The 11,733-nt window shown below is 41.1% G+C and overlaps 2 protein-coding genes across 6 annotated transcripts in view; both read left to right on the forward strand.

Moving 5' to 3' along the window:
• MCU (mitochondrial calcium uniporter) overlaps positions 1–8,469 on the forward strand; it is a 96,099-nt gene extending 87,630 nt beyond the window's left edge. For all 3 annotated transcript variants that reach the window (XM_075505412.1, XM_075505414.1, XM_075505413.1), the window contains 5 exons: positions 108–212; positions 3,464–3,624; positions 4,114–4,317; positions 6,633–6,749; positions 7,952–8,469. In XM_075505412.1, coding sequence (XP_075361527.1) covers positions 108–212; positions 3,464–3,624; positions 4,114–4,317; positions 6,633–6,749; positions 7,952–8,029 — 665 coding nt within the window. In that variant the 3' untranslated portion in view covers positions 8,030–8,469. The remainder of the gene's footprint in view (positions 1–107; positions 213–3,463; positions 3,625–4,113; positions 4,318–6,632; positions 6,750–7,951) is intronic.
• Positions 8,470–9,979: 1,510 nt separating this feature from the next.
• Positions 9,980–11,733, forward strand: part of OIT3 (oncoprotein induced transcript 3) — a 30,207-nt gene continuing 28,453 nt past the window's right edge. Inside the window, exon 1 of one of the 3 annotated variants that reach the window (XM_075505410.1) lies at positions 9,980–10,141. The gene's annotated coding sequence lies outside the window, so the exon portion shown is untranslated. Of the gene's footprint in view, positions 10,847–11,733 lie in introns of all 3 variants that reach the window. The other 2 variants (XM_075505411.1, XM_075505409.1) reach the window with 2 other exon arrangements.

The following is an 11,733-nucleotide window of genomic DNA, read 5'->3' on the forward strand; positions in this document are numbered from 1 at the left end:
ATGTAGAAGTCCCACAACTGGATTTAGGATGGCATTACAACTTAGCCACAACATGTTTAGGTACTTTGTTTCTACTGTTTAACGAGACATCTGTGTTTGCCTTACAGATGGCACACGTGTCGCCTCCTCCACAGGCATAGATTTGCTGCTGCTGGATGACTTCAAACTGATCATTAATGATGTCACGTACCATGTTAGACCACCAAAGAGAGGTAAACCAGCCTGGTCCTGGTAAACATCAGAAATAAATTTCAGTATTCAGTTCCCTGTTTAATTGCAGCATGCTTTATTAACTTGTTCAAGAACATCAAATGTTATTTCTACAGGAAACCTTGCAGTTTCTAATCCTGCCCTTGGAGTCTAATTTAGTGATGTCCAAGTAATCGGAGTAGTCAATGATGAAAAGCAAATATTCATTCTACTCAAAGCCAGTATACCCCATAAGAGAAATAAATTAAGAAATGTAATTTCTTTTAATTTCTATTTTTTTCTGAATTTTCTTCTAATTATTGAAAAGTAATTAAATTTAACTCGTTCTGAAGTAGCACAATACAAAATGGGAATTTGATTGAAACTTACATTATCTGATTTGGAAGAATAAATCATTCCCTCACCTGACAGTTAACATTGTTTCCTTTGAAGTGTGGTACTTCAAATATTGCAAATAAACCTTGAAACTTTGTTAGCTAACAAATGGTGAAATAAATGAGACTGTGCTCTTACAAAGTTACATTACTAAGAATCAAATAGGATGGGAAACCAACCTAATTTGAATCAATAAGAAAATCCTTTTAAATAATGGGCTTTGGACACTTGTGTAACTTTCAAGATGTGAAAACTTGCAAGAAGCTTTTGAGACTCCAGAGTTACTGGCAGAGGCAGGGACTTGGTATTTTCATCTACTTGCTACTCTTTCTCTTAGGGCAGCTTTTTAGGCTTAACGAAGCCCCTGGTTCTTGCATGCCTATACTTACTGCTGAGGACTTAAACAAAAGGACCAGTGTTGGAAATGTTGGTCTGCTTGTTGCTTGGCTCACAGATAGTGGGGGATTTTTGTCTACCTTATTGTTCTGTTATTGTTGCAGGCAATCCTGTGAAGTTTGCAAGCAGTATTTTTCTAAAAGGAATTTGTAGTCCTGTAGACAGGGAAACAAATTAGGAAGGATTTATAACTTGACTTGCATGTCCAATTGAGGTTAGATGGTGGAAATGCCTTCCCCTATTTATCTGGCTGTTTTCTGTGGTGTTTGGGCCTTCCTCTCTTATGCCTCTCTTCAAGCAGTAGATAATGAACAAAATCATTCATAAGGCAAAAGCTGTGAGGGAACTGTTAATGTTCCTTTTACCATCTTGAGCAGTCTGAGTAAGACAACATGCTAAAGGAAGTTATCGATCAAAAATCAGGAGACTGATCATATCTTTTGGGACTGAGACTACCCTGGGTGGCTGACTTCTAGGAAGATCTGCTGATATATGCCATATTCCTCTGTAGATGTAGTTAGCTTCCAAGTACCATTTTGCAAGGAAAATAATAAAAATGTATTCCTGCATTTTATTGTTTACAATATAAAAATACCAAGTAAAAAAGAAATTTCTGACTTGGGGAATTTTGTGCAGCCACTTGTCCTTTGTGTATGGGAGACACTGGAATTTGGGAGTGCAGCACTGGGTGAGATGCGTTTCTCCCCATCTGTGGGTTAGACTGACCTCTATTAGAGTTGTTTTTTTCCAATCTCCTTAAAAGTACCTTGACAGAAAACTCACCATTAAGACTGGATATCTAAATCACTGGATATCACACACACAAGAAAGTTACTCTCTGCTCTCTCACCCTACTGCTCTGCATCCTGAATGTGGTGTTTTCACACACTTATAAGATGATGTAAGCCAGAGAAGTGGAGTGACGATTTTAACAAGGTGTCTCTTCCAACTGTTAGCCCCTGAGAGCAGGTGATGGTATCAAGCCTAGCTGGTCTAGTCTGTAATTTTTAATACCACTAAATGAGAATGCCAACATGGTGTCTATTTTTGTGCTGGAGAAATTGCTGTCCCAAGGTAAGGCAATTCATACATCCCACTTACCTAATGTTTGAGAGACCAAAGTCTGTGTTGGTGAGTTGATATGTTTTCAGTTAGCTTGCTTGTATGATATACCTGTTGTGCACTGCTAGGCGAGCTCTGGGATCACCTAGGTTACATGAAATTGCTGCCTCTGATTCATTTGCCAAGGAGATTTCTATAGTTAGCTTGTATTAAAATGAATGTGTCTGTAAATAGGCACTGAGATTAGTTCTGTTAAACTTTTCAGCTACTGCTTTTCCATTTTTACAAAATCACCCTGTGTATTTTGAAATGGAAATGTCAGAACACTGTAATCTTAAATACGAAGTACTTTTTGATGGTCACTTCAGTAGGAACACACTTTTTTTTTCTTCACAGGGCAATGGGAGCCCTTTAGCTGGGAGGGGGATGTGGTGTGCTTTTTAAGTGCCTTGGCACAGACAACTGAGTCATTCTTTCCCTTCAGCTGCTAGTGTTAAAACTTAAGTTGACCATAGCTTCTTATGAATTGAAACTTTTTCACTTGTTGCTTGTTTGAGAGTTGCAGGCCAAGTCTAGATCAGTTGCTGCAGCTTTTCCATGTCGGTTCTGTTTTCTGTTAGTAAAATCATATTTTGAGAAGCTAACCTAAGGTACAAGCCCAAAAATGCTACAAAAACTAATTTTTTAAATTTATTTCTTTATTTGGCTAATATAAATTTATTTTGCTTTAATTTGAAACTCTTTTTTTCCAAATGGGGTGTGTAATACAATACCACTAGTCACAACTCTTACAAATTGATATCCTTTAAGAATCCTTTTCGTGTTGAAATGTGGGGATAAAGGCCATTTCAGTTAATGGTCCTGTTACTGTCTCTCTTTTAAATACTGTGAGGGAGAATTTTATTGCCTTGTAGGCAGCGCAGCAGGGGGTCACCCACAGAGTGTTGGGAAACAATTCCTGGCATTGGTACTCAAAATAATTATCGTAAGACTGCATGTTCTGGGGCCACCAACCCAAGATTTTCGGCTACCATCATCAATAACTACGGTTGCTGATGGTCTGTAGTCTGAATTCTGGCTGTTTCTTGACAGCTAGTGTGATGGATCATACTAATTTAGTTGTTCATTTGTGTTTAAGTCTTGTATATAAATATGGATCAGAAGTAGCTGTTGATATCTGGCAAGCTAATAGCATGTATCTCTTTTCCTTGTTCTTATCAAATTTTAGGAATTTCCAATAATAAAGCCTGGTTTTCTTTTGAAGAAATTGCATTGTCTTAGAGTGCTGGAGCTCTTCCAAAGGCTTCTTTGTTGAAAAGATGATTTCATACATTTTATGTGCAGACTAATAGCAGTTTCTGAAGAGTATATGAGAAGTTCTGTGGATAAATGCATATAAAACAGTCTCTTTTTTTCCTAGAGCTCTTAAGCCATGAAAATGCAACAACGCTGAATGATGTCAAGACATTGGTTCAGCAGTTGTATACCGCCTTGTGCATTGAGGAGCACCAGCTGAACAAAGAGAAGGAGCTGATAGGGAGACTAGAGGAATTGAAGGAGCAACTGGCACCACTAGAAAAAGTGAGAAGTTTCTCATTGTATTGTACTTATCCTCCAAATGCAGCCTTAATTTATTTCAAGGTTTTAATTAGGTCCCTGGCATGCTTCAAATAGTTTTAAGGTCACTGAAGCAGAAGATGCACTAAGTATATACCAAACCATGTCTGGTTTTGGTTTCTGTGGAAGTATTTTGTTTCCTTCCTTTGTATAACTGGAAATCAGCTTGGTAGTAAATAAAGACTGGGGCTAATGCAATAGAACATCTCTGAACATAGAGAGAAAAAGCATTGTTGCAAGGCATTCAGAGCATGCTTGGAGTAAAATACGGCTGATCGCAAGATACTGATGGAAAATAAGTCTAGATTTGTCTGCATAACCTAGACTTAAGTCATGTATCTTGAACCACTTAGCATTTAATATAAATACAAGGTGGTGTTTTTACATTATCTCTTAATTATACTAACATAATTATTTTTGAGACTACAAGGCATGTGCTTCTGTCCTCTGCAGGTAAGGATGGAGCTCAGCAGGAAAGCAGAGAAGAGGACAACCTTGGTGTTGTGGGGAGGACTGGCCTACATGGCCACTCAGTTTGGGATTCTGGCCCGCCTAACCTGGTGGGAGTATTCTTGGGACATTATGGAACCAGTCACCTATTTCATCACCTATGGTAGTGCCATGGCAATGTATGCTTATTTCGTAATGACTCGCCAGGTAGGACCTGTTGTGCTGACTTTGACACGTCAATAGAAGAATTGTTTTGAGCTCTGCTCCGTAGAAAAATAGAAAAATTGTGCCGATTTGCCCCTTCCTTATCCTGTCAGAACCTAGATGCCACTTGATTTAGTTTTTGCTGTACAGGATGGTGGTGTATGGTTGTGGGATTTTCTGGTGGTGGTCGTTGCTGATCTGGTTGCCTAACCATAAATGCTTATGTATGTTCTGTGATTGACTGCTTTAGCTATACAGGTTCATCTACTGACAGGTAGTGGTTTCTGCACACACACACACAGCCTCGCACACATTGACTTGCACCAGAGGCCTCCAAGTGCTGTGATCTATCAGCCCAAATAAACTATATGGGTACAGGAGGTACCTACTGAGTTTCAGGGAAGCACACCTCTCTGACATGAGGTGCTGGCCTTTTGAAGAGACAAGAAACTTTCAGGGATCATATTGGAAATGCTTTTGTTTAGGTATTTTGTGGATCTGGACTCTCTTCCAGATGAAGCAGATCTATTTGAATGCTTGCCCCTTGGTGCAATTCCAGATCTGTTGGCTCTCGGGCTCAGTCTTTCAAAAACTAAACCTGCTCCAGTGTTGGAAAATCATCGCACAAAGTGGAGCTATGCTTCTCTGGATCCTTGTAGTTGTGACAGACTCTGTGGATTTCTAGTACATGGTTTGTCTCTGCACTCCCATTCAAACTTCATAATCCCACCTAAATAATAAGAGAGGGAGGGCTCAGAGTCTCTTCTGTCACAAGACCACCAGAACAGATGCTGCAGGTGTTCCAGTGTGATGTCCCAGCTGTCTGTCAGCTGCATGATTTCAGGGGCTGAGGACACGTGTGCCCCTGTCAGGCCTCCTGCTATAGTTTCTGCCAAGTGCACTTGGAACTTCTGCCATGTTTGAACTCAGATTTGATGTTTTAATCAAGTCATCCATATAAACTAGTCCTCCTTCTGCTGGACTTAAAATCTCAGTGTTTCAGGGATGGCTTGACTCTGAATGGAGCTTTTCTCCACCTGACAGCCCTGATGCATACCAGACACAGAGGCTGTGTGATGTTCCAGTGCAAGGGAGAGTTAACTTCAGCAGGCAGACCTGTGCTTTGTGGAGGCTATGTGGGATTTGGTGTGAAGAGCTCTGCTGCTCTGAGTTTTTTGCAAGCTCTAAAAAGCTGTCACTGTTTGCAGTAGAGCACCCCTGGCAAAAGCTGTGCTATTGGATTCTTGTTCTTGCCTGGATAGCTTGGTTGAGAGATGAACTCATGAGCAGCTATTGTTGGTTTAATTAGCCATTGCATGTTTATGACCTTAAGAAAAAGACAGTAAGGGGCATCTTACAAAGGCTTTCTTCTGGTATTTATAGCCTTTTTTTTTTCCCTCTCCTGTTCTCCCCACAAACTTGTCAGTATTGGAACCCTGAAATGTGTTAGTTTTTGCTCTCTTTGCACAGAAGGATTCACACATTCGGGACAGGAGGGAGGTGATGGTAACTCACTGCTGGAGTGTAACATACTAGTAGAGAAGCAAATGCCTGACTATACTGGGTCTGGCTGGGATGGAGTTAATGTTCTTCATAGCAGCTGGTATGGTGCTGTATTTTGGATTTGTGACCAAAACAGTCTTGATAACACACCAATGTTTTTGCTATTGCTGAACAGTGCTTGCACAGCGTCAAGGCCTTTTCTGTTTCTCGTTGGTTCCCCCACCCTCCACTCCCTGCCCCCAGGAATACGCTGGGGGTGGGCGAGGTGTTGCGAGAGGACACAGGCGGGACAGCTGACCTGAACTGACCAAAGAGATATTCCATACCATATAACATCATATTCAGCAATAAACTGGGGGGGGAGGGGGTGGGAGGTGGAATTTCTTCAAAGTAGCCATTGCTCGGAGACTGGCTAGGCATTGGTCTGCTGGTGGGAGGTGGTGAGTGATTGCTTTTGCATCACTCTGATGTTTTGTTTTGGGTTGTTTTTTGTTGTTTTTTTTTTTTTTTTTCCCCTTCACCTATTAAACTGTCTTCATCTTGACTCATAAGTTTTTCTTGTTTTTTGCTCTTTTGATTCTCTTCCCCCATCCAGCTGCAGGGGAGTGAGTGAGTGACTGGGTGGGGGCTTAGTGGCTGGCTGGGGTCACCCCACCACACTGGGTGAGCTTAGATAATGCTGTCTGGTCTTGTGCCTTCACTGACAGAAACTAGTCATCCTCCCAAAACACACCCAATAAATACTGTGCTAATGTTACCCTGTGTTGCATCCTGTTGATGCTTTATTCCTATCTTCTCTCCTTTTTTCTTTTTAGGAATATGTTTATCCAGATGCCAGAGACAGACAGTACTTACTATTTTTCCATAAAGGAGCCAAAAAGACACGATTTGATCTAGAGAAATACAATCAACTCAAAGATGCAATTGCTCAGGTAACAGGAATTTTTCCAGAAATAAGACAAAGAAATTACTGCTTCCTAGTTCTTAGCTGCTATTAATAGATGCACCTCAAATAAGAATGCATGTATCTTAGATTTTCAGCCCATTTTCTTGTCACAGCCCCAGTGCAATCACTGAATTGGCACTGATGTGCCCAGGAATAGAATTGCTGGATGTATAAATCAACATGAAACGGTTGCCTGTATCTATCTGTAAGGGCCTTCTAGAAACTGCTGGCAAATCTTGAGTTGCTTCAGGCACTTCATGCCTCAGAGGAGCCTAATTCAAGATTTCCTTTCTTCTCAGCTCCTACACACCAGATGGATTTAGTGAGGAATGAAGACTTGCATCCATTCAGTTCATGTCTTCCTGACATAGCACTTCAGTGCACTGGGTTGCAGTCCTGGAAAATAACATTAAAAAAATTAGCTGTATTGTTAGAAGCAATGGGGGCAGATTTCTTGTATTCTGGAGACAGACCCTTTTGGCAGACTGTCTGCATTGTGGGATGCGTTCAACAAAGGAGTCGGGTAAAGATCTTTCCTCATGTTTCTGAGAGCCTTTCTGCAGAAGAATGGCATAAGCAGAAAAAGCAGAGCCACCACATTCTTTTTCACTGCCCCATGTCATTCTCTGTTTATTCCTAGGCTCTGGAAATGACAGTGTAGGATATCCAGGGCAAGATGTGTTCTCCTCCTGCCTTGGAGAAGGAGCTGCACAAGCAGTAGAGGGAGGTCAGGGCTAGGCTCTCTTGGTTTCGTGAGAAAACCCAGAAAGACCTCTGCGTTTTCTCATGCTGTATTGAATACAGATACCCTTGGCTGACTGTATTTTCATGGAGCTTTTCTTCTAGAATCAACTGTTCCCATTAATCTAGTTTGATTTGGTTTTGTAGCTTGTTTTTTGGGTTTTTTAAAAAGTTCCAGTGAGTTTACAGGGATCAAATATTCCGTACCATATTCCTTTTGGCTGCATGTAGAAAAGTTCAGAGAAGTACAGGGCAAATGTCTTTCAGTAAGTGCCAAGAATGTTTTTTCCAAATATGAGCCTGTGACTTTGTTTTAATTTTTGAACGCTTCCCTTCTGGACAGGAAAAACAAGGAAATACAGAAAAGTTTTCCATTCTGTAAAGAGGAATAGTACTGGGGAAAGTGTATTGGGAGCTTATTCTGTATAATGTGTCTTTTACTTTTAGGCAGAATTGGACCTTAAGAGGCTTCGAGACCCACTGCAGGTTCACCTGCCCATCCAGCAAATTGATGAAAAAGACTGATCAGCAAAGAAGCTCTGAACCCCGGCAAAAAACCTGTTCATAGCTCTTGCCTTTTTAATTAAAGCATTGCAGGTGGAAGCTGGGAGGTGGTGTGGGGGTGGAGGGTTTTTACCTTTAATCAAGACAAAGGACTGGGGGGCGGGGGGGAAGTCTCTTCAATTGAAGATGGGACATTGTGGAATGTTAGTTCTGAAAAGGGCTTGGCGAATAGTCACATTTAAAAACTGTCTGAATGGCAATTGTGTACAAATACAGGATTGGGGGGGTTCATGAAAAGAATGTAATGCTGGGGTGTAGGGGTATCTTCTTCCAGCTTTGCAGGGTCTGCCTCTTGATAAGACACCAGCAGCCTGCTTAGCTTTTTAAATTTTCCTTTACCTGATTCAGATTTCTCTTTCTCTCTCAAAAAAAAAAAAAAAGGAAAAAAAAAAAAGAACAAAGAATCGAAGCCACCTGGAGCTATGGCTGGTGATCAGAACTTGGGCTCCACCGCCATTAACACGCACACTTCTGATCAGACCTGGTCTCTTTTATAAAGTTACTACAAGACTGCTTTCTACTGGAAAACCGTGAGCTTCCCCTTCCCAGCCCACCCCATGTGCTCCATTGACTTCCTCCTTTGCTTATTTGTAGCACAGAATGGTTATAGTCAAGTGAGAGAAGGAACAAGTTTTCTTCTGGACATTTAATAATTGATATTTTGGATTATTCCATAATAACTATATAAACTTTGCGTCCCAATGCCCTTGAGCTCCTTCTAGAAATCAATGGCAGCATTGCATGAGAGGTTTTTTATATACAGTCTAAAGGGAGGGAGATTCCTGTCTTCCTACCCCAAATCTGATAGCCACCTGGACTATGAAATTATGAAGGTTTAAAGGATTATGAAACTGTCGCAGAATCATGACTCCTGCTAAAATGAACAGTTTTGGAACATGGAATAGTTAAATGTGATATTTGATGCTTGCATAATGGTAAAAAAGGTCTTGTATATGGTCAAGCATTTTCCTTGCCCAGAGGCTTTTTGAAAGCCTGGGGCTCTTATAGTGCAAGACACAGAACTACTTCAGTTCTCTAGCACTTTCCCCTACTTAAGTAGCTTTAAATGAACTTTGAGCCCACAGGTCAGAATTTCTTAGGAGTGGCTAATGACATCTCTTGTTCTTAGCTAAAAGAAATAGAGGAAGGAAAGTCAACCCATTGCCCTGTCTTCTAGCCAAGGCTGGCTGATTTCTAAGCAGATAAACCATGTCTTCATTCAAAGCAGGTCAGTCTGTTTTAGCATCCTGCTGATAAATACTGTTGGAGACAGGATGAAGGTGGGAGAAGGGCACTAAGCTTTATATACAGAAAAGCTGGCTGCTTTTTTGATGTTTCACTACTACTCCTCACTGTGTCATGGAAAGAGGCTTCTGGTTTTTTGGAGAACCATGATTTAAAAAAAAAATAGGAAAGAAAAAATCAGTATTAACTAGACGCCAGGTGCCTTGCAGATGTGGAAACACAGCAGGGATTGCTGCCTCTTCTCACTCAATGGCATGTTGGACTGAATGGGTGCATGTTTCTAGGTTGGTTTTTTCCCCCTTCCCCTTTTCCTCTGTCTTTCAATTTAATTACATTGTATGAATATTTTTTTAATCTGTTTTATCCTGTTTGTGTGGTGAGTTTTAAAGGGAAAAAAATGAACATGATCCTGTAGCTGAATCCTTGGTGTGTGTTTGGGATGAGGGAGGGAGCATGGAGAAAAGTCCTTCTTTAAAACAAACAAACAAAAAAACCACCAAAACCTGAACATGTGTAAAATCCTGTATCATTTATGAAATATGTATAAAAGAGCAATGTAATTCTGGAACAATAAATAACTACTCAATTTTTGAATCAGTGCTCTTGAATAATGTTATTTTCCCCAGCTGAGAAGAGAATATTGTATGTGTGGCAGCTGTCTCCTGAGTTTCCTCCATTTCTTTTTGTTTAGGTTGTTTCTTCTTGACCTTACATCACTGAGGGCACAGTGATGCAGATAATAGCTTTCCTGAGGAAGCTTGGATGGAGATCTTGCTGCCATGCCTAGCTGCATAACACAGGGATCTCGGGAGCAGTTGAGGTGGTGAGGTAGAGATGTTTGGTCTAACAAAGATCTGCCTTTGTTTGACCAGCATAGTAGCTCCATGTGGAGCCTGACAAAATCTGGAAACATGTGGCAGGCTGCAGGATAAGAATACATATATGGGCGTGTAATGCCCAGCAACCTAAAAGGTACCAAGTGGTGTCAGTGTATTTCTATATTGCATTCAAGTGCTGTCTCAGAGGAAAACTGAAGTTTTAAGCTTCTGTTACTTTCTGGGCCTTTGAATCGCTGTGGTTTGATTTGTCATGAATGTAGTTTGTTCATTAACTTTGCAAATCAGCAGACTGTACTTTGTCCTAACTTTATGGGATGTTAGGATGAGATGTTTGGTGCCAGAAGACTTTTTTTATCATGTCCATTGACTGTTTAAAAAAAAAAAATAAATCCATGATTGGCCAGTTCTTAAAAAGGCCAACTCTCCTGTGTTTTTTCAAGTCAGAGAGGAGGGGCTGGAAGCTGTTAGTCATTGTGACCTACCTTTAATCACTGTTGAAATTTAGTTCAGCAGTGCCAACAAACCCTCTTCTTCCAAGCAGCCCTTAGTCTGCCGCTGTGTATAGATGAGCTGCTGCCCTCCCTAGACAAATTGCTTGGAACAGTTGCAAAAGAAGTCATCCATTTTGGCATCCAGAAGAACTGAAGACTTTGACATCTAGCGCCACAACCCCTATTTTGAAAGCAAGAAAATGGTGTGACAAAGTTGTCCCTGCACATGCTTTAATGTTGTTCTACAGATGATGTGGGAAAAGGAGTAAAATAAGAGTCTACAATTGTACCCTGAAATACGGGCTGTCTGGTGGGTCTTGTTAGCCTGGAAGATTGCTGTCTCACTCCTCTCTGCACCACCAGTGCACACGTGGTCTCTGCCAGGGGTGGATGACATGCCACAAACCTGAAACTCAAATCTCTGTGCTCCTGCTTTTGTTGCCATTGAATGCTAACATTGAAGGGAAGGGAAGGGTGATGTTTGTTTGCTCTCCTGATATACACTGTTGTATATCAACATCAACAAACTTTCTTGCAATAGTTATTTCTAATTCCTGCCTAGGAGCCAGGCAGGTAGTAGGATCCTGTACCCCTGGCAGTACTTTAAGAGCAGGCAGTGCTGCCTGAATCTTAATGTAACACTGCATTCTGAAGACCCGGTGACGGATAAACAGCAGTGTGCGTTGCAGTGTTCAGATGCTGCTTTTTCCACCAATTTTGTTATTTATTTGCTTAACCTCTCTTCCCTCTCTGTGAGGGAGCTTTCAAATAAACATGTCAAGTTCAAAATTGTCTGGAGAAATGTATTAGGTTCCCTTTTTGCCATGCCTGTTGAGGCTCTACCTTGCAAACCTCTCTAGGGGAGGTGTTCATGGCTCCTTTTTCCTGAAGAGCAAAGAAGAAACCCTCCTTTTTTCTTTTTTTTTTTTCTTCTTCTGTAACCCTTCCTACCAGGCAGGCAGTGATGATGATCACCCTGCTGCAAGTTCTTACACTTCCATGTTGGCTGTAAGAGGGTTTGCATGATGCTCTGAAGCTGCTGTTGGCTGTCAGATCTTGGCGCTATGTCAGTCAAGTGAAGCTGGCCAAG

This window comes from Mycteria americana, chromosome 6, assembly GCF_035582795.1.
Source record: "Mycteria americana isolate JAX WOST 10 ecotype Jacksonville Zoo and Gardens chromosome 6, USCA_MyAme_1.0, whole genome shotgun sequence".
NCBI classification, from domain to species: Eukaryota; Metazoa; Chordata; class Aves; order Ciconiiformes; family Ciconiidae; genus Mycteria; species Mycteria americana.